The sequence below is a fragment of the Meles meles genome, chromosome 19 (assembly GCF_922984935.1).
Source record: "Meles meles chromosome 19, mMelMel3.1 paternal haplotype, whole genome shotgun sequence".
Taxonomy (NCBI): Eukaryota; Metazoa; Chordata; class Mammalia; order Carnivora; family Mustelidae; genus Meles; species Meles meles.
The window spans coordinates 25,759,767-25,781,839 of record NC_060084.1 but is presented as its reverse complement, the minus strand read 5'-3'; the positions used below and the strand labels follow the sequence as shown (position 1 = coordinate 25,781,839).

The window sequence follows — 22,073 nt, the reverse complement described above, 5'->3', positions numbered from 1 at the left end:
TTGCAAATAAATAAATAAATAAATAAATAAGTAAACAAACAAGTAAAAGGGTGAGGCACTCCCTATCTTGGGATTCCTGCAATGGCTAATCAGAACCCTGAGGGCCGAGCATGGGAAGCACAGGCAGGAACACTCTCAGGGCTACCCATCTCCTCTGAGTTGTCACACGCTCCTGGTGAGAGACATCCTGCTGCTTGTTTTGTTTAAAAACAACATAGCGTGCTGGGGCCCCTGGCTGGCTCAGTCGGTAGAGCATGTGACTCTTGGTGTCTGGGTCCTGAGTTGGAGCCCCAAACTGGGTGTGCAGCCTATTGGGGAAAAAAAAAATCACAGAGTGCTGCAGTTGGCCTGAATCACTTAATGATAAAGTCAGAGTCAGTTCGGAGTTACCCCTAGACTAACTTATATATTTGCACTTAGATATGTACACTCTCTTGGATGGGAGAGACAGGTGCAGTGTGACAGCAAATGCTGCGGGTGAAATCACCGACAGTCCTCTCTCATGCATCAGAGTGAGTGTTCTCTCCGATGTAGATCAGGGTCTCTCTGCTGAGAGTTTTGCCAAGGCCTTTGCAGTTTTCTTCTTGATTAGCTCAGGGTAGGAGGCAGGGTCCTTCTGCCAGGAACCTGTACATCCAGGGGGACAATCCTGCCCTTAGACACAAAAAATTCTGAATTCCAGTCCACACTCTGTTTCTTAATGCCTGGAAGGCCTCGGGGTAGTTTGTTCTCCTGTCTATAAAGTGGGGATAATAATGCCTATTCTAAATAATAAAATTAACCGTGGAGTACACCAAACTTCTCTACGGTTTGAATTCTCTCTCTTTTTAAAAAGATTTTATTTATTTATTTGACAGAGAGCTAGAGAGGGAGAGCATAAGTAGACAGAGCGACAGGCAGAGGGAGAGGGAGAAGCAGGCTCCCCACTGAGCAGGGAGCCTGACGTGGGGCTCAATCCCAGGATCCTGGGATCATGACCTGAGCCGAAGGCAGACGCCTAACTGACTGAGCCACTCAGGTGTCCCTATGGTTTGAATTCTTAATAAGGACAATCCTTAATAAGAATAATATATAAGGACTTATATATTAATAAGGAATATATACATTTGCAATTTAAAAAGCAAAAAGAAAGGGGTGCCTGGCTGTCTCATTTGGTGGGGTGTGCGACTCTTGAACTCGGAGTCATGAGTTCAAGTCCCATGATGGGCATAGAGTTACATAAACATTAAAAAAAAAAAAAAGGAAAAAGAAATCAAACTTTTAAAAAGATCACTGTATTTTGTGAAATGATTATCACAAGTTTAGTTAACATCCATCACCTCACATAGCTACAAACATTTTTTTTCTTATCATGAGAACTGTAAAGGTTTACTCCACCAACAACTTTCAAATACACAATACAGTATTTATTATTAACTTTGCAACCATGCTGTTTATTATATCCTCAGAACCTACCCATCTTATAATGGATAGTTTTTACCTTTTGACTACCTTCCTCCATTTTCCCCACTCTCCAAAAATAAGATTATTTATTCGTTTATTTTAAAGACTTTATTTTGTCACTGAAAGAGAGAGCACAAGCGGGGGAGGGGGGCAGTAGAGTTAAGCAGACTCCCCACTGAGCAGGGACCTCAATGTAGGACTTGATCCCAGGACCTCATAGTCACGACCTGAAGGCTTGCTGCTTAACCCGCTTAACCGACTGAGCCACCCCTGGCATTCTCAGCAAGAGGAAGCCTACCCTTGACAACCACAGCAGGAAGAAAACAGATTTCCTTTTCCTCCAGCAACAGCCTAGCCAATGAGAGACCGTCACAACTCAGCCAATAAGAAGTCACAACACTTCATAACTCTCAGTTTACTCCAATGGACTTTTTTTTTTTTTAAGATTTTATTTATTTATTTGATAGAGAGAGAGATCACACGTAGGCAGAGAGGCAGGCAGAGAGAGAGGCAGAGAGAGAGGGGGAAGCAGTCTCCGCCACTGAACAGAGAGCCCGATGCGGGGCTCGATCCCAGGAGCCCGGGATCATGACCTGAGCCGAAGGCAGAGGCTTTAACCCACTGAGCCACCCAGGCACCCCTCCAATGGACTTTCAGTTTACAAAAGCCCCTCCCAGCTCTCCATGTTCCTCTGGAAAAGGCGGTTCTCCCTTCTCCCCACTTGCCTCTGGTTTTGCCATTAACTTGTCAGTTCTGAGTTGCAATTCTCTGCTATTTCCATATCAACCCATCTTGCTGGCAAAATAACTGACAATTTTATCATTAAGGTTAACACAGGGTAGGGGGAATAAAGATCAAAATTAGAGAATTATCTTTATCCTCCAAATTCCATCTTCCCATGGATCTCCATCTCAGTGTTCTCATTCTAGTCCGCATGTCACTGTCACCTCTGCCTGAACCACTGCAATAGGCCAACCCTTGAGTTAAACACTTTTTTGTTTGTTTGTTTAAAGTGAGCTCTATGGGGACGCCTGGGTGGCTGGGTCATTAGGGGTCTGCCTTCAGCTCAGGTCATGATCCCAGGGTCCTGGAATCAAGCCCTATGTCAGGCTTCTAGCTGAGCTGGGAGCCTGCTTCTCCCTCTCGCTCCTGTTCCAGCTTTCTCTAATTTTTTTTTTAATTTTTTTACAGATTTTATTTTTTATTTGACAGAAAGAGACAGAGAGCAAGTGCGCAAGTAGGTAGAGTTGCAGGCAGAGCGAGCAGAAGCAGCCCCGCCCCCCCGCCCCCCCCCCCCCCCCCCCAGCCCACAGCCCCACAACTGAGCAGAGAGCCTGCCGCAGGGCTCCATCCCAGGACACTGGGACCATGACTTGAGCCACTCAGGCACCCACCTCCATTTTTTTTAAAAGTCTGCTCCACCCAGTGTGGAGCCCAATGCAGAGCTTGAAGTCATGACCCTGAGATTAGGACTTAAACTGAGACCAAGAGTAGGACACTCAACCGATTGAGCCACCCAGGCACCCCTTTCTTTCACCTCTGAAGGATAATTTCATAGGGTACAGAATTCTAGTTTTTGTTTTCTCTCAATATTTAAAATATTTTATTCCACTCTCTTCTTGGTTGTATGGTATCTGAGGAGAAATCAGATGTAGTTTTGTTTTTTGTGTGTGTGTGTTTTTTTTTTTTAGATTTATTTACTTATGTGAGAGAGAGGGAGAGAGAAAGAGAGCGAGCAAGCGCACAGAGGGAGAGTGAAAGGGAGCAACAGACTGCCCTCCGAGTGGAGAGCCCATGCGGGGCTTGATCTCAGGACCCCCAGATCATCACTCATGCCAAAGGCAGACAGTTAACTGACTGAGCCACCCAGGTGTCCCTCAGATGTAGTTCTTTTCTTTCTTTCTTTTTTTTTTTTTTTTAAGATTTTTGTTTATTTATTTGACAGAGAGAGAGATCACAAGTAGGCAGAGAGGCAGGCAGAGGGACAGGAGGAAGCAGGCTCCTGACCGAGCAGAGAGCCTGATGCGGGGCTCAATCCCAGGACCTGGAAATCATGACCTGAACTGAAGGCAGAGGCTTAACCCACTGAGCCACCCAGGCATCCCTATAGTTCTTATCTTTATTTCTCTATAGGTGTTCTCCTTACCTTTCCCCATCCCACCTGCCCCAGCTCTATTAGGATTTTTAAATTTATCTTTGACTTTTTGTATTTTGGAAATGATATGACTAGGTGTCATTTTTTCTTAAAGTAACCTTTATACTCAATGTGGGGCTCAAACTCACAGCCCTAACATCAAGAATCCTATGTTCTGGGGGCATCTGGGTGGCTCAGTGGGTTAAAGCCTCTGCCTTCAGCTCAGGTCATGATCCCGGGGTCCTGGGATCGAGCCCCGCATCGGGCTCTCTGCTCCGCAGGGAGCCTGCTTCCTCCTCTCTCTCTGCCTGCCTCTCTGCCTAGTTGTGATTTCTCTCTGTCAAAAAAAAAAAAAAAAAGAATCCTATGTTCTACCAACTGAGCCAGCCAGGTGCCCCCAGGTGTCATATTTTTTCTTGGCATTTATGCTGCTTGGTGTTCTCTGACCTTCCCAGATCTGTGATTTGGTGTGTGACATTAATTTAGGGGGAATTCTCAGTCATTATTTTTTCAAAATTTTTTTTTCTGTTCCTTTCTCTCTTCTTCTGGTACTCCCATGATGTGTTTGGTAGTCCCTGATAGTTCTTGGATTTCTGTTTTTGTTTTTAGTCTTTTTTCTATTTACTGTTCAGTTTTGGACATTTCCATTGAGAAATCCTGAAGCTCAGAGAGTCTTTCCTCAGCTGTATCTAATCTACTAATACACCCATCAAAGGCATTCTTCAGGGGCGCCTGGGTGGCTCAGTGGGTTAAGCTTCTGCCTTCGGCTCAGGTCATGATCTCAGGGTCCTGGGATTGAGCTTGTGATCTCTGTCTAATAAATAAATAAAAGAAAAGGAAAAAAAAGGCATTCTTAATCTCTCTTCCAGTGTTTTTGATCTCTTGCATTTTTTAAAAGATTTTTATTTATTTATTTGACAGACAGAGCTCACAAGTAGGCAGAGAGGCAGGCAGAGAGAGAGAGGTGGAAGCAGGCTCCCTCCTGAGCAGAGAGCCACCCAGGCACCCCGATCTCTTGCATTTCTTATTGGTTCTTAGAATTTCTATCTTTCTGCATGCACTGTCCACGTATTCGTACATGCTATCTACTTTATCCACCAGAGCTCTTTTAGCCTATTGGTTATCATTGTTTTAAATTCCTTGTCTGGGGATGCCTGGGAGGCTCAGTTGGTTAAGTGTCTGTCTTTGGCTTGGTCATGATCCAGGACTCCTGGGATCAAGCCCACTATATCGGGCTCCTGCTCAGCCCTGCTTCTCCTTCTCCCTCTCCCCCCTCCCCACCACCCTTGCTCATGCTTGCTTTCAAATAAATAAATAAAATCTTTTTTAAAAAGTAAAGTAAATTCCTTGTCTGTTAATTCCATAATCCTTGCCATATCTGACCATGTTTTTGGCCCTTAATTGGTCTCATAAATTTTTCTTGATAACTGGACATAATGGACTGGGTGAAAGGAACTTCTGTACATAGGCTTTTCCTTTTTTCTTTTTTAAAAATATTTATTTATTTATTTATTTATTTATTTGGGAAAGAGCAAGCCCAAGCAGGGGGAGCAGCAAGGGGAGCAGCAGAGGGAGAGGAGAAGCAGACTCCCCACCAAACAGGGAGTCTGATATGGAGCTTGATCCCAGGACCCTGGGATCATAACCTGAGCTGAAGGCAGACACCTAACCAACTGAGCCGCCCAGGCACCCCTACATAGGCTTTTCGTGAAAGAGTGACCAGGTGTTGGAGGAAGGGCAGTGTTCTGTAATCCTATGACTCAGCCACAGGCTTCATTGATTCTGTGTGCCCCTGGCCTGTGAATCCCACACAGGGTTCTCATTTCTCTCCCTTCTCTTCTCTAGATGGGGCGGAGCCAGTAGAGTGGGCTGGACCTCTCTATTCCCTCTCCTCCACAGGGAAGGCTAGATCTGGCTGGGGTTGGGTATTTCCCTTCTCTTATGTCAGTTAGGCTCTGATAAAAATCCCAGCAGGTTAGGCTCTGGTTAAATGTTAAGTTTCCTCAGAGGGCAGATCTTGTTCAAGAACAGAATGCTCTGGCATGTTTCAAAACAGTATCTTCTACTCTCCCCTCCTGGAAACTCTAGGGGATTTTCCTCTGACATTTCCTATGAGAACCTGCAGAGCTCCAGGAGGTAAAATGACCAAAGTGGGGCCCCCTCCCCATGACTGGGCCCCCCTGTGTTTTCTCTCTTAGATTTGTGCACACTGAACCTCCAGCCATTCATCAGCTACAGTGGTGGGGCCCTGCCCTCGCATGGGTTTTTCTGCCCACAAGGGCTTCTGCCCTGTAATTGGATGTCACTCTCTCCAGTTTTGGGGGGCGCAGCAGGGTGCCCTGTAATCTGGCATCTTACTCATCTAAGAGGAGTTGTTGGCTATAGCTTGCTTAGCTTTTTACTTGTTAGGATGGAGTGGCCACATCCAAGCTTCTTATATGCTGGAGTGGAAACACATGAATTTCATTTTTAATGGAGGAATGAAGAGTCTTGTGCCTCTTCCCTCCCAGGAAACACAAAGTGTTCCTTCAGGGGACAGTGTGTCTGCCTTCTTCCTGGCTACAATGTCTCTGGCCTTTGTTTACACCTACTGAAATTTTTTTCATTGTATCAAGCAGTGAATTATTACCAAATCTGGATTTGGAATATCTAGTCTGTATCTAGCATATGTACCTACGTCACTGGTTTCTGGGATTATTTGATTAACCTGATTCCCCCACCAGACTGGAAAGTAGAATCTAGAGGTGGTCCTGCCCCCAATTTCAGGGCATCCCTCAGGGGTTCTAGGCATGAGCCAAATCACAAGGAGCTCTAGTGACTCAGGGAAGAGGAGTCTCCGGTTTCATGAGAAGAAACACACAAAAGTGACCTCTATTGACCAAAAGAAGACACTGCAGTTACTTTTCCTTCTAGCAGAGGGAAAGGATCAACATAATCCCACCAGCTTCCAGGCACTTCATGTGTGCTTATGCCACTTGTCCTTGGATTTACAATGTTGATGTCTACAAGGTGGGCACCATCACTCCCACTTTAGAGCTGAGAAAAGCAGGGTTGAGAGATGGGAACTGATTCCGAGTTTCTGCAGTGTAAGAAGCGTGGCTAAGATCCACCCCCCAGGTCTGTGCGAGGCCAAAGGCTTGCTCTGCCCACCAGTCCTCTGTTCCTCAAAGTGGGGTCCAAGGACCAGAGCCCAGGCAACATGGGGAGCATTAGCAATATAGACTTCATGGGGCGCCTGGGTGGCTCAGTCGGGTGAGCCTCTGGCTTACGGTTTCTGCTCATGTCATGATCTCAGGATCCTGAGACTAAATCCCAGTAGATTGTCTGCTTGGGATTCTCTCTCCCTCTGCCCCATCCCCTCTCTCAAATAAATAAATAAATCTTAAAAAACAAAACACAACAACCATCAACACATCCTTCAGACCCAGGCCTACTGAATCAGAATTTGTATCCTAAGGAGGACAAATAAAATAAATAAAAATGTTGTCTGTACCTTAAAGCTTGAGGAGCGCCCTGCCTCCTGCGAAGTGGTAGGGGAGTCCCTGTTCATCTTCCTGAAGAGATACTGAGTTCTCATAGTTATTCTGTGAATGTGGATTTTTGGCTACAAAGCACTTCTGTCATTTTCCCATGTACCGTCTTTACGTTGTCTCCCTTTTCCCCTGGGAGGCAAATAGGGTCTGCGATTATCATTCTGATTTGAGAGCTGGGAAAACAGAAGCCCAGACGGCTGCCACAATCTGCCCAGAGCTACCAGTCAGCAGGCCTCCCAGCACTTGGGACGGACTGGCTGGGAGGACGAGCTGAAGGTTCCAAGATCTGGGTTTGCTCCAGCACGGGGTGGTAGGTTCCTGAGCTTACCTTCAGGGGTCAAAAAGGCCAAGGCCGGCTCTGAGAGAGCTGTCAACTATAGGACAACCGCTTACTACGTGCCAGGCTAAGACACCAGGTGGATAAAAGTGTAAAAATGAAAACCACAGGCCCGAGGTGGAGTCCTTTGCCTCCAGATAGCAACCTGAGACCAGTGTTGTTTCAGCCTCCCCCAGAACTGTCTTAACTGATGATCCAGGAATTTCTGGTCAGCACCAACGAGGCAATCTGTCACCTAGGCCCTCTCCATCCCCCAAAGGAAGATGAAATAATCCCCCTCAGATGCCCTGCCTTTCCCTTTAAGGGAAGGTGACTTTGCCTGAAGCAATCCTTTCTTTTCTTTTGCTAATAACCATGTTGTCTACTCCCCGAACCTGCCATTTTACACAACTCCTTGGAGCATCTTAGTACTTGATAGGATACTGCCTGATCTATGAATTGCCTAATAAAGCCTACTTGATCTTCAAATTTACTCAGTTGAATTTTTTCTTTTAAGAGGGAGGGGTAGTGGAGAGGGGCAGATGGAGAGCGAGAGAATTCTAAGCCGGCTCCATGCTGAGTACAGAGCCACTATGGGGCTCCATTTCAGCCCTGAGATCATGACCTGAGCTGAAACTGAGTCGGACACTTAACTGAACCAGCCAGGTACCCCTGAGTTTTGTTTTCTGAACAGGAGCTATGCCCTTGCTCCCATGGAGATTACAGTGTAATGGGGACCTAAGATCAGTGCTTACTTCCACATATGGTGAACAAGATGGGGAATATCTTGAGGATCATGATGAATGGATGAACACGGCTGTTTGCCTTTAACATAGGTGAAAACCCTCGTCCTCTCTGTTCACTCAGAGAACGTGAAACCAAACCTCAAGCTCTGGTCTTCATGGTCCCTTGTAAAGTATGACCCAAAGCTGTCTCACCCCTCCAGCCTTTCAAAAGTACTAGGCCACTTCAGAAGTATTTTCCTGGAGAGTCCCCATTCCCACCAGGAGGGAAAGGCAGCGCGGTGGAAGATGAGCTGGTTAGACGTCACCCTATAGGCCAGTCTCCTCCCTGCTGCTCTCCCACACCCAGGCAATACCGGTAGACAATGCCCACTTTTCAGTTCTTTAAATGCCAAGTACCAAACACCAGATTCTTCCCAGCAGGGCTTTTGCACATGCAGTTCCCATGGCCTGGAAAGGTTTTCCTGTTTTCATTTAGTTTATTCCTACTCATCATTCAGGGGCCAGCTCAAATGACGCTTCCTCCAGGAAGGTTTCGCTGACTCCCCCAGACAAGTTTCAGGCCCCCAAAGAGAACATTCTCTATATTTTCTTCTTGGCACATGTCATAAATTGCAAGTATGTACTTGTGTGACCACGTGCTTAGCATCAGTCTTACCCATCTGTCCGAGAGTGGAGCTGCTGTCTTGCAGAGTGGCTTCCTGCCAGCCTTGAGCAGTGAGTGCCTGGGCTCTGTAACCCGGGGCCAGCTCAACACATGCCTCTGAAGGGATGACGGTGGTTGTTCAGGAGTTTGAAGCTCATCCCACAACGTGAGGTCAATCAGACACGCAGCATAGAGCCCGGTCTGAAGCCATTCGGTGTGGGGAAAATTCAAGGAGGGCTTGAACCAAGGCAGAGACAGCGGGACAGGAGCCCAGAGGCAAATCCCCAGGTTGGCAGGGAAGGGCTGGTGGGATGTGGAAGAAAGGGGAGGCCTCATGAACCACTTGTATGTTCCCATCTCGATGAAGGGAGCATGGCAGTACTCACACCTGAGACGGGTCAAAGTGGATTAAGGCCAAAAGTCCCCGCCTACCCTCCCCCAACCCAGCCTACCTCCCTCCTGTCAGTGGCCTGGACTCTGTCCCCAGCACCAGACGGAGGCCACACAGCTCAGCAGCATAGCCTCTTTTTATTAACCGTCTTCCCTGGTATGAATGTGCATGATAGAAAAGAAACCGTAAAATACCCTGGCAGGGAGGGCAGGGCAGGGGGCTCCTGAGGTTAGGCCAAATGGCCAGATGCCAGCTCCTTCTCCTGACAGGTCTGAATCTGTGCAAGGACTCCCCCTACATCCCCCTATCCCTTAGCTGAAATCCACCCTCAGGGGGCTGTGCAGCCCTGCTGACTGGATCTCCTAGCCTTGGCAGGGATGGGCGCTGGAAGGGCCTGGCACTATGCAGGGGCTGAGAGAAAGCAGCAGCATGGGTCTTGCCTGAGGGGCTGAGGGTGGGTGAAGGGGGGTAAGGGAATGTGAAGAAAGGTGGTCATCCAGGCCGGGAACTGAACAGAAGCCTACTTCGCCACCAGCCTGCCTCTGCTTCTGTGAGCTCACTGCCCTGAGTGGTGGGCTGCTGGGTGGGGGTCCCGCTCACCTGTGCTATGGAGGTTTGGGGCAGGAGGGGCTGAGGAAATGCTGAGTTCCAGGTGGAGGAAGCCCGATACAATGCCTGGGTTTGGTTGAAGTGAACAGCCGGAGAAGGAAAAATGGGAATGCAGATGAGGAGAACAGTGTCCCTCCTCATCCCATCTGGGGCACAATCCATGTGTGACCTCAGTGTGATTGACGGGCGGCTGAGGCTGGCCCGGTGGACCTCTGGAGCTGCAGAAGCGGGCAAGAGAAGGGAGGCCTACTACCCCCAGGCTTATGTGAGGAGAGACTGAGCTAGAAAAATGGGGTAAGGGGTGAGGAAACAATGACGGGAGGGAGCAGACCAGATCTGGACTGGAAGGGAAACTTCCACACTGGCGTGACTATACTCAAATGTTGCCCAGTGACAACTCAGCTGCTCTTCTCTGAGGGCTACCCTGCTGGTCTGACAGGGGAGAGGTGACTAGAGAGCAGGCAGAAGCGAAGTAGTCACTGAAAGAGAAGCTATCAGAGAGGCTCCCCTGGACCCTGACTAGCTCAGCCTGCATGGGTTTGGAAGGTTCCAGCCTTCTCTATCACCCAACCTGTGCCTCTGAAACGAGGGGCCCATCTGGAATCGGAGAGAGAAAAGCAGATGTTCTGCCAAAGGAAAAACCAAGGAGTCCTCACAGCACCGTGGTGGCACGGCACGGCCCCCGGCCTCTGGTTCAGAGCCGGGCTGGCACCGTTTGTAAACATTAGACTTGATGATGTCTGCGAATGGAGGAAGACAGGGATGCCTGGACCCTCAGGTTTGGGGAAAGAGGCTCCAGGATGGGGTGGACAAGGCATGACTCTATCTACCTCTGTGCATCTGTATGACTTTTGTGCTACCTTTGGAAGTTGCCTGATCCCAGAGAAGCCACTGTGGGCCAAGCAGCTGACAAACAGGCAGGCACGGAGTCCCAGGGTGACGAGCGCAGCTCCTGCTCAGGACAGGCTGCTCTGTGGAGGATGGCAGTGGCCCTCTGCCCACATTCTTTCTCCAAAGTTAAGTCAGACTGGGTTCTTTTTTTCTGAGATGTTCTGACACTCTTTCTGTGTTTTTCAGGCATGGAGAAGTTGAGATCTGGAGGACAAGAAAGGTTCTTCTGTGACCCAAGACCTTCCCCTGCCCATCCTCGCACTGCTGGGACTGGAAAGCAGGAGGGGAACCAGGTTTGAGCTGTCCAGAGGTGTGAGGCCTGATCTCACTCCAGAACTGTCCCTGGATGTCCAGATGTCATCCCACCAGTAAAGGGGAATGATGTTGGACTCAGGGTGGCCCCACAGCTTGAAGAGATGGGTTCCTGGGTCCAGTGGCAAAGGCCATGTGTTGCCTGGAGGCAGTGGTTATACCAAGAGATCCACGAAGATGGCGTTGGCTGTGGTCTGGCCGAAGATGAAGGCTCCCAGGGTGACTAAGAGGACACCATAACTGACCAGAGCCCACCAGCTGTAGGGCAGAGGAAGAGAGAGGCCTAGTCAGTCAACCCATTCTTGACTTTGCAGACTTTATATCTATCAGTTAATTATTGTAATAACTTATACCACTTCTCCTGTGGGTAGGCACTTCCTACTTCTAAGTGACTTCTCATACAAAGGTATGTGGGACCAGATTATATGATCCCTAGACTACGGGTCAGTAGACCTAGACCTAATAGGATTCATGGACTGGTCACAGCAAGCCAAGGGCAGAACCAGGATTAGAATGCATGTGTCCTGATGGAAATATGTTCAGGGAAAAGCAGTTCATGTGGAATGTGACCCATTCCATTTACAAAAAAAAAAAAAAAAAAAAAGCAGACATCTGGAAATCAATGTACCAAAGAAAGCAATAGGGCATTAAGAGGGTACAACAGGGTACCGAGATTCAGAGTGATTTTAATTTTCTTCCTTAGACTTATATTTTTAAAGTTTTTTATAAGGAATATTACTTGCACATTAATTTTTTTTTTAAAAAGCTTGCAACCAGTTTTCAATCTCTGTGCTATTCAAGAAAACGTGGATATTAAAACAATGTCATGCTTTTCATTTATTAGACTAACAAAAATTTAAAAGACTGTTCCATACCAGACTGGCAGGGCTGTGCAGAAGAGGCACTCTCACTCTCTGCTGCTAGGACTCTGACTGGTACTGCCTTTCTAGAGGGAGATTTGAACCCATGTGCCAAAGTCAAAAGGAGCACATCCCATGATCCAGCAATTCCCTTCTAAGAATTGATCCTACTAAGATCTTCAAAACAGGTGTGCCAAGATGCCCGTGTCTAAGAGTATTCACGCATTCACAGAACAGAACACTCTGCAGTCCTCAAAAGAGGGAAGAAGTGGATGGATCTTCCTGTGCTGACCGTGATCTCTAAGACACATGGTTAAGTGAACTGCAGATGGTAGGAAAGTCTGGCATGAAGCCATTTTTGGAAAACCCCAATTAGACACAGAGCGTCACATGCTTGTGCATACACACGCATGCTTCACGCACACAGCGCTCTCTCAGGAGGAGGGATATGGTGGGGAGGGCGCTGCAGGGGCAGGAGAGACTTCCACGCTCTTCTCTGAAGTCCTCCAGCAGCATCAAGCTGTTACAACCAACATGTGCCACCCATTTAAAAAGGGATTTAGAAAACTCTTATGGCTTTCAAGTTCACAGGTCTCTTGATCCCTGTTTCCGGCCCCCTGCCCCCGCCGGACCATCCCTCATCCAGCACCTCCCTGACAGGACCACAGGGGTGCCCTGCTTTACCTGGCCGGCTTGACTTCTTCCATCTCAGACAGTTTGGCTTGAATGAGGCACAGTCCTGGAAGAGAAGAGGGGGCCCCCAGAGCTCGGGTGGGTTTCTTCACTGGGGCCCACCCTCCTCCTTTATCAAGAGGTGGTGACAGTGAGGCGAGAAGGGCCTGTGTATGTTCCTCCCGATACCCCATCTCCGCCTCCACTCCCCACACAGCTGAGGCACCTGACAGGCACCCCGTGGGCTGCACGCGAGCTGCAGAGCTCAGGGGCAGCAGCCCCCACCACACCCGGGGCCCTTCCCCGTGCCCTTCAGAGCAGGTGTGGCCGCCCCTGCTCCAAGCAACGTGGCAAGGCCTTTCCAGTTGGTCTCCCAGAGAGGAGTAAGGTCAGTACAGGTAGAACTCGTGGCTGGGCCCAAGGGACCATTTCCCAGGGACCTGGCGGCAGACATCACGTGTCTGACATCTCCCGACCTCTGCATCAGTGTGCGGCAGCCACCAGACCCCATCAGCCTCTGGGCTATCCCGGGCCGAACCAGCCCGACCCCTCATTGTCACGCAGCAACCGATGCGTTAAGGAAAGGTTAGGAGTGCAGGCTGGGTCAAATAAACTGCTACTCAAGCCTTGAGTCTGTTGACTTCCCCTCATCGCCTCATCAGCAAAGTGGAGAAAGTATCTGGACCTTCTTTTCAGGAGGGGTGGGGCTCAGCCACCGGGAGACGGGGAGGGGGGCAGGGTTGTGGGGGGAGGGGGCTGGGGGTCCCCACCTGGGAAGACAAAGATGAAGCAGGCAGCCAGGCCTCCGATGACCGAGATGACCTTGCCGATGTCAGGGATGAAGAGCGCCAGCAGCAGGGTGAGCAGGAACCAGACGAGGGTCTGCAGCACGCGCCGCCGCCGCTCACGCCCCACGTCCTCCTCCACGGGCATCCCCTGATAGCGCAGCCATAGGCCTTCGACGACCGCCCTGCCCGTAAGGACATGGCTCAGAGGCCCCCCTCCAGTTCCCGGAGCTAGACCTCCGAGCCAGTAGACAGGGCATATGGCCCTAAGCTCTGTGCCTGTTTCCTGTTGTGTGAAGTGGGCCTGGCGGTACTCCATGGGGACGGGAGGGGATGATAGATGTGATACGCTCAGTGCCCGGCCCGGCCTGGGATGTCTTTGCCCCCTGGGAACTGATGCTATTATTCTCCTGGGGTACCTACAAGGCTAGGTGTTCAGAAAGATCTGGACTACAGGTTCTTAGAGGACTCAGAGAAGGTCAAAGGACCATGTTCAAAGGGCTTTCAAAAAGGGAGAGGGGGACAGGGAGGGAGCACCACCATGGGGTGGGGAGGGTGCTCACCGCCCACAGAAGTGCAGGATGGGGTAGGAGGTGAGCACGCTCAGGATGATGAAGGCGCGGGCAACGGCCACAGCCATGTCCTCGGAAGGATAGGACAGCAGCACGTCAGGGTCCACGGCAGCTCCAAAGGTCAGGAAGCCACAGATGCCTGAGGACAGGGACAAGAGGGCTGGGCAGAGGTGATCCTGGGAGGGTAAGGGGATGGACCGTTTACTCCTGGGTGCAGCGTCAGATGGGGAGGGTGCTGGAGCAGCTCTGGAGGCTAAGACGGTGTCGGGCTGGGACCCGAGGCCTCCTCCCTGACTTCTCCCATGCCATCCCCACTGCCACCTTTGTCATCTTGAGCTCGCCCAGCACATTCCCGTGTAGAGCCTCTGTACGAACATTCTGTCTGTCCAGTCCTTCACACCCCCCTCCCCTCACCTTCAGGTCGCCGCTCAGATGTCCGTTCCTCAGAGAATGCGCCCACCAGCCCGTCCACAATGACCCCCGGCCCTGGCCACTCACTCACGTCACCCTGCTCTATCTTCCTCAGACTGCTACTTTCTCTCTGCATTTTCTTTTTTTTAACACTTGTTCATCAAGTGTCTCCCCAGCCAGAACTTGAGCCCCAGGAGGGCAGGGGCTCTGCCTATTTGCCTTTCCTGTTCCTGGCTTTGTCTTCAGAGGTAGAACAGTGCTGGCCCCATAACACCTGCGGAAGGAATCACAGGGCCTGGGCTTCCTTGTCTTCTGGTCCTGCACTGTCATCCAAACCATTCCCTGCGTGGCACCCATAGCCATTTTTTGCCAAGATGTGCCCCTGCTTGAAATGCTTCCTCTCTGGCTCCCAACAGTCCTCAGGCCCAATAGGCTCAACAGGCCCTGTCTGGTCTCCCTGCCTGCCCCCACCTCTGTCCACTCCAGACCTTCCTGTGCCTGCCTCAGGGGCTTGGCATTTTCGGCTTCTCTGGAATGCTCTTCTCCCAGCCCTTCAGATTCTGGCTCCTCATCACTGGGGCCTTCCCAGCTGCCACCCGCTCAGGGAGGAGGCTTCTGTGAACCATCCCCTTTCTGTGATCCATGGTGGCCATCCCCACCTCTCCCAGTCCCACTCACAACTTCCCTGTTTGACGGTCATGGTGGCACTCACCACTGTCTAGAATGTCTTAATGATTCCTGATTTACTGCATAAGGCTCTCTCTGGCTAGACCATCAATTCCATGAGAGCAGGACCATGGCTGTCAATCTTCACAGCATCCCCCATGCTGGGAACAGTTCCTGGCACTTACTAGAGACTTACTGAGACCTGCTGAATGAATGCGTGAATACATCTCTCTCATTCGGGTGGGAGGAGGCCTAAGGCAGCCCGAGTTCAAGCCAACGCCTACAGAAGTGTTTGATATGCTGGAAGTGCAGGGCTGTCCCCCAGGAGAGCTGGGCCAGAGGACACAGAGACAAAGAGGGAAACTGGGAGCACTCCAAGTCTAGCCATTGGAGGGGAGCACTCACCCGTGCCCATGTAGACAGCGAGGGCGATGACCATGGCGGCTGTCACCACCCCACCCCAAGTCTTCACCTTGGGCTGCCGCATGCTGTTGAAGACGGGCACGCTGCTCACGTGGCACTGTCAGGATGAAGGTCACAGTTATGAGGCAAAGTGATCCCTTCCCTGGTTTCCAGAGGGAGGTACGTTGGGGGACAAAAGCCACGGGGACAAAGGACAACCCCCAGGGCCCTGACTTTTGTCTTTCCTCCCAGAATGTACCCATCTTCCCTGTAATGTGGGTTCCAGCCCGGGGTGGGGAGCGAGCTGAGAGGGTGACAGGATCCTTGCAACCGGCACCTGAAATCCGAAGCAGATGGTGGGCATAGCATTGAACACGGCCACCCAGGAAGCTGGCCTGTGGACAAAGACACAAGAATCTGCTGCATGTGCACCCCACGCAGAGCCACCGATCACCCCCATGTCCTTCTGCTTCACTCAGGCCACCATGACCCTCCCCCACCACTATTCTACACATTCAACTCCCCTAAGTCTGGAAACAGGGAGAGGACACATCTCCGTTTCACAGGTCAGCAAACTGGGGCTGTGGAAGACCCTGCAGAGACCCAAATCCTGAATTTATGGCTCCTGTACTGGGGCTTTTGCTTTCTTTTCTTTCTTTTTTCAAAAACAGGAAACTTTTTTTTTTGTCTTAAATGACAAAACCGGTTTCTCCACATACAGAAGATAAAGAAATTAGACGAGCACAAATTGCAAAAATGTGCAAGTCCACTGTGGTAGTCTCTGTAACCAGAGGTCTTGTCTCATGACGGCTCATCTGTTGGACATTGGTGGCAAAGTCTCCCCGTCCCTGGTCCTCACTCTTCCCTCCAATAAAAAGAGATAAGGACCTCCCGCCTCCTTCCTACAATGACTGATGAGTCAAGCTATGGTGAGCCAATGAGCCTTGAGAAGAGCACCTATGTGGCCCAGCACCTCCTGGGGCCCAAGTGGTGGCTTCCCCCGGGGGTTCGTACCCACCTGGTCAGGATGTCTCCTGGAGTCATCTCTTTATCTGGCCAGATATATTTGATGATAATGATGGCAGTGACGTACCAGGTGCCCACGACGCTCAAGAAGCTGCCAGAAAGAATGGACTGAATTTCCTCTTCCCCAGCTTCCCTCTCTCATTTCACCCCAGGGAGTATCCACCCTCAGCTCTAGTGACCACAGTGTCTACTGAGTGAACTGGGGGACTATTCCAAACAAAGATTAAAAATAATGCACAAGAAATAAGTTTTAGAGGGGTGCCTGGCTGGCTCAGTCAGAAGAGCATAAGACTTTTGATCCTGGGGTCATGAGTCCAAGCCCCATGTTGGGTTTAGAAATAAACAAACTTAAAAAAAAAAAAAAAAAAAGAAGAAGTTTTAGAGAAACTGGTCACAGCTCAGAGGGAGCTGGTCCCCAAGAGGGGGCCAGACTGACATTTCTAACCATGAGGAAATGCACTGGTTCAGCTCCATGGCTCAGAGGTCTGGGCCTCAAAGCCCATCTGTTACTTCCATTAGTGCAGCCCCGCTTGGTGACAGCTGCGAGTAGGGCCCTTGAGAACTAGGAGGTGCTGGAGGGAAAAGGGCTGGGATGTCAACATGAAAGGGGACCCCGGAGATAGCTGAGTGTGACCCTGTCAAATATAGATTGCAGGAAACAGCTCAGAATCACACAGCTTTTCAGACCTTGAGCCAGGAAGCCAGTCCTCTCCCCTCATACCAAGCTGCATGGAACACCAGGCCAGGCTTGACAATATCAAATGATCAAAAATCCACTCTCCCTGGGAAAACCACAGCCCTGCCAGGAAGCTGCCTTCACACTCCTGATTATCATCTGTCCCTTCTTTGACAAGGACATTTGGAGCAGAGTCTCTCACTGATGCAAAGGGCCACTGTCTTCCTTGTGGCTGACACAAAAGGAAACCTTAGGCCAGAAGCCTTGCAAGCCCTGCTCCACCCTGCCTTGCCCACTCTTGCTGCCCCAGAAGGAGAGGGCTTCTCCAGCAGTGCCTGGGTCTCTAGCTGCCTGTGACAGGAGCTTCCGTCTGGCCTGGGCTGGGGTGGGGCCTCCGAACCTGGCATATTTCTGGAAGCCGATCTCTCTGGGGATGGAAAGGGGCAGGATGAAGAGAAAGGCCGTGAGGCTGATGGTGAACTTTCGGTCTGTGTACCAGGGGCTGCCACCGGCCCCCTCAGGCTCCTTTGCCATCACAGCTATAACTGCACAGGAAAGAAGGAGGGAATGTCACTCCGGGCTCCTGCAGGCTGTGGCCTTCCCCTCCGGTGAGCCTCAGGACCTCCATCAGTGTAATGGGCTCAGCAGCCAGGAGGGAGGATTCGCAGAAGAATGCCGGACCCAGGCCAGGCCCTGGGCAGGTGTTTGTGCCTGTCCCCTCCCCCCGGGAGCACCAGCGCTGAGGGGGAGGGATGAAGTAGGTCCCGAGGGGGTGCCTCACTCTTGTCTTGTTGGTCCCCAATGATGATGAGGAAGGCGATGCAGGTGCCAAAGGTGTAGATGGCAATGGTCACCTCGCAGAGCACTCCCATCAGCTTGCCACACACGGCCCACACCACCTCCTGGTAGGTCCTCTCGTTGCTGGCCTGGGAGCAGTAGGCCAGGATGACGAGGCCGCTGATGATGAAGACCAGCATGCCCTGCAGGCAGGACAGAGCCAGAGGCTGTGTGGAAGCCTGGCAGCAAACGCCAAAGCCTGGCAGCCCAGGCTTGCACAGCGTTGACTAGGCCAATGCCCTAAGCCGGTTTGCTAAATGAGTCTAATCTTGCCAGCAACTTTACCAGATGGTTGGAGGCTGCCGAATTGAGGTTTTCTCTCACAACAGAAATAGTTTTGTGGAAAATTTCAAAAGTACACAAGAGTAGGCAGGATGGTATCCTGAACCCCCATTTACCTGCCACTCGGCTTCAAAAATAACCAGTTCATGGCCCATCTTGTTTCCGCTGTGCCCCCTCCCACTCTGGATTATTTGGAGGGAAATATAGGCTACCAAATTATTTCACCAATAAATAATTCAGCATGTAGTTCTAAAAGATAAGGGCCCACTTTTAAGACATAAACTACACAATTATTCAATATGCAGCTGATGTCCAAACTTCCCTGACTGCTGGGAAGCGCTCTGAAGCACTTTCCTCTGGGCTCAGAGGAAAGAATGCTGGAATTGATTAGTACTGTCTGCCAAGGGTGCGGGTGGGGACAGAGGTGGCAGGTGTCACCTATCACTATCTCAAATGCAAAACCCCCCTTCTGAATGAAGTCAAGAGCCTTGCCCCAGCCCCTGAACTGCATTTCCACTGGACTAGCGAGCGCACTCACCATCTGCAGCGCGACACCAGCTGCCACCCCCCCTGCCGTGCTGAAGGCGGCCGGGAAGTTGAGCAGCCCTGCACCTAGGCAGGCGTTGACGACGATGAAGATGGCCCCAAGTGTGGAAGTGGTGCCTCTGCCAAGACCCTCAGGAGAGGCCTCCCCTTCACTCTTGGGGGCTGTGTCCACACAGGGACTCTGCAGCAGACGGGCCCGCTCCCCAGAGTCCATGCTCGAGCCCCACTCGCCGAGGTCACTGTTGATGCTGACCTGGGCCATGGCCCCGGGAGCCTGCTTCCCGCGGGGTCTGCAGATTTGGCCTCACAATCACATCCCTGGGGCAGCTGAGGGAACACCTTCAGCTGGAGGGCGGCACCAGCCTGTTTGGGACTATTATCACAGGTGGCCTGTGAGCCCCAGCTCTTCTCAACCTAGATGGGAGAGAGAGGTACTACTATTATCCTGAGAAGGGCACAGAAAGCTGAAACGACATTCTGAAGGTCAGATGGCTGAGATTCAAACCCAGGTGTGCCTCTGTGCAGAACACCTCGCTGGGAGCCAGAGTGTAGGGTGGCAGAGACAGAAATATATCCCATGCAAATCCTGCTTGCTTCAGGCTTACAGACCCTTAGGGTCACTAAGAGATAAACATAAAACAGAGGCATACTAACATATCAGCACTACAGAGAGGCTACACACTGGGCAGGAGTATTACAGACATGTCTTACCTCTCTTTTCTAAAAAAAATTTTTAAAGATTTTTATTTATTTATTTGACGGACAAAGATCACAAGTAGGCAGAGAAGCAGGCAGAACCAGGCTCCCCGCTGAGCAGAGAGCCCAATGCGGGGCTTGATCCCAGGACCTCGGGATCATGATCTGAGCCGAAGGCAGAGGCTTTAACCCACTGAGCCACCCAGGTGCCCTGGACATATCTTATCTCATTCAATTCTTACTGTAGAGGTCATAAGGTTGAGAGAGATCATATCACTGACCCAGGGTCACATATTAGCAAGAGGGAGAACAGGATTTGGGTCTCTATCAGCCTGTTTCTACCCCACAGGGTTGCAAGAATAGCCCTCACCTAGAACTGTCAGTATTTACGTGTATTACAGTCCCATACACCTCCGTCTGGACCAGAGTCTAAATTCTGCGTAGCTTCCAAAGCCCTTCAAAATTCAAGGCTAATTCTTGTTCTTCTCCCAAGTGACTGACCTAACCACTGCCCATCAGAGGCATTCCTCTGATGCCCTCAGTACATGGTGGGGGGGTTTAGAATGGCTAATGAGCGCCCCTAGATCGTCAGATGTTTTTCATTTCTCCTCCTGGTGATGGCTGAACAAAAATGGGAATCGTACACTCCTGAGAGGTTAAAGGAAGAATGTGGGTGCTCTCAGACAACCATCACCAAGCATGCAACCAAGGAACCCAGCTCCAGAGGAAATCTCTCTCTGCCAGCTCCAAGTCCAGAAAGATCAGTCAGATGCCACAGGGCTTCCTCTTATTGGGACCCGTTACCCAACCAGTAACTCAGCCAAAAATCAAAGCTGTGGGTAGTGGAGGTAGAGTTTGGGGCTCCCAGCTTTCCAGCACAGCTCGAGAGAGAGAGCCGTGAGACCTCCTCATCCACCCTCCTTGCATCTCAGACACAGAGGTCTCTGCACTGGTCCACGATTTCTCAGCTCTCCTTCCCCCAAAAGGCCTCAGCTCCACAACCCCCAGCTTACCTGCTAGTTCCACCTGATGGTCTATGGTGGAGGGTGTGTTGCTCCTTACAGCTCTTTCTCTCCAAAGATCTGGGATCTGATTTTCCTCATTTCCCTCTGGCCCCAATTTCTTCTTTCTCAAAACTTCACCTAAAATCTGCTGTCAGCAGGAAGAAGAGTTTGAGTTGTTTCTGTGCTGGTCAGCAGAGGAAAGGGAACTGAGCAGCTGTGACGCTAACTCACAGATCGGAGCACCACACCAGTGAGGGGATCAGGCCCGGGGAAGGAAAAGGCTAGAGTAATGTCACAGCCGGTAGTTGCCAGAGTCAGAACTACAAGCCTGATGTCCACAGGCTCAAGCCAGAGTTGTAACCACTGCCTTGGGCCCCCTCACATTCCAATGGGAGTGGGCGCCCAGTCCAGCCTGTGGCTGGATCCCAGAAACACGCAGGGTGGGCTGCACTGGGAAGTGGGCCAGGGCGCACCCGGGGCTCGCCTCAGGCACCAAGCAAGGCGAAGGGGCTGCTGTGAGGGAGGACAGGGAGGCGCTCCCGTATCGGATCCCGGCCTAGCACCAGGTGGAGACAGACCGGGATTACCGCGCGGCAAACCCAGCCCAACGGAGGGCGGGCGGGGGACCCAGGACTTCGGGTTTCAGAGCCCTGCAGGGAGTGGGCAGGACACTGCCGCAGCGGGGACCCCAGGTCCGGGACTTAACGCTTCCACCCTCTACACCCTCTACCTCCTGCCGCCTACCTACAGTGCTTCACGCCCGAGCCGGCAGCAGGGACACGTGAGCCATGGTCATATGACCGCCCGAGATCCAGCGGCGAGGGAGACGCTGGGAGTTGTAGTTTTCCGCCGGCTTTAGTCTTGGATGGCGCCAGCTGCATGAATCCTCAACCCCACAGTAATGACCTGAGGTCCCCTCCGGGCCCAGCTCACCATGCTGATTCTGTTAGTTTTAATCCTGGGTGGCTCCGCTGTTTAAGCGTCTGCTTTTGGCTCAGGTCATGAGTCTAGGGGCCCCGCGTCAGGTTCTTTGCTCAGTGGGGAGTCTGCTTCTTCCTCTCCTTCTGCCCCTTCCCTTCTTGAGCTTTCTCTCTCTCTCTCTCTCCCAAATAAATAAATAAATAAAAATCTAAGAAATAAAAAAGTTATATAAATGGAACGAAACAGTCTGTACTCAGGATTGGCTTTCTGTATTCAGCATAATCCCCCAGAGATCCATCCAAGTTGTTGTATATCAACCTGTTTTATTACTGAGGAACATTCCACGGTGTGTATATACCAGTTTGTGTAACTAATCATTTGCAGGATATCTGAGCTATTTGCAAATTTTTGAAACATAAGTAACTATTGGACTTGAGGCACTTTACCATACATTTCACCCTTTTTATTTTTTAAAAAAAGATTTATTGGGATGCTTGGTGGCTCAGTGGCTTGTCAGCCTTCTGCTGATCCCAGGGTCCTGGGATGGAGTTCTGCATCAGTCTCCCTGCTCCATAGTTAGACTGCTTCTACCTCTGCCCTTCCTTCCACTTGCTCTCTCTAATAAATAATAAATAAGTAAGTAAAATCCTAAACAAAATTAAAAAAAAAAAGATTTGTTTTAGAGAAAGACACACACAG

The 22,073-nt window shown here is 50.7% G+C and overlaps 1 protein-coding gene across 3 annotated transcripts; it reads right to left on the bottom strand.

Moving 5' to 3' along the window:
* Positions 1-9,324: 9,324 nt before the first annotated feature.
* SLC38A7 (solute carrier family 38 member 7) lies at positions 9,325-21,235 on the bottom strand. Of its 3 annotated transcripts, none has more exons than XM_045989256.1 (12): positions 21,198-21,235; positions 20,463-20,601; positions 18,746-19,167; positions 17,870-18,068; positions 17,489-17,633; positions 16,405-16,503; positions 15,724-15,781; positions 15,390-15,504; positions 13,899-14,046; positions 13,321-13,520; positions 12,563-12,617; positions 9,325-11,276 (listed from the first exon to the last, which is right to left on the bottom strand). In XM_045989256.1, the coding sequence occupies exons 3-12, from the start codon at positions 19,013-19,015 to the stop codon at positions 11,174-11,176; spliced, it is 1,392 nt and encodes a 463-aa protein (XP_045845212.1). In that variant the 5' UTR covers positions 19,016-19,167; positions 20,463-20,601; positions 21,198-21,235; the 3' UTR covers positions 9,325-11,173. The 3 variants fall into 3 exon arrangements, with proteins under 3 accessions (XP_045845212.1, XP_045845213.1, XP_045845211.1); XM_045989257.1 differs by having other exon boundaries at positions 21,202-21,222; XM_045989255.1 differs by lacking the exon at positions 21,198-21,235 and having other exon boundaries at positions 20,463-21,177.
* Positions 21,236-22,073: the final 838 nt, after the last annotated feature.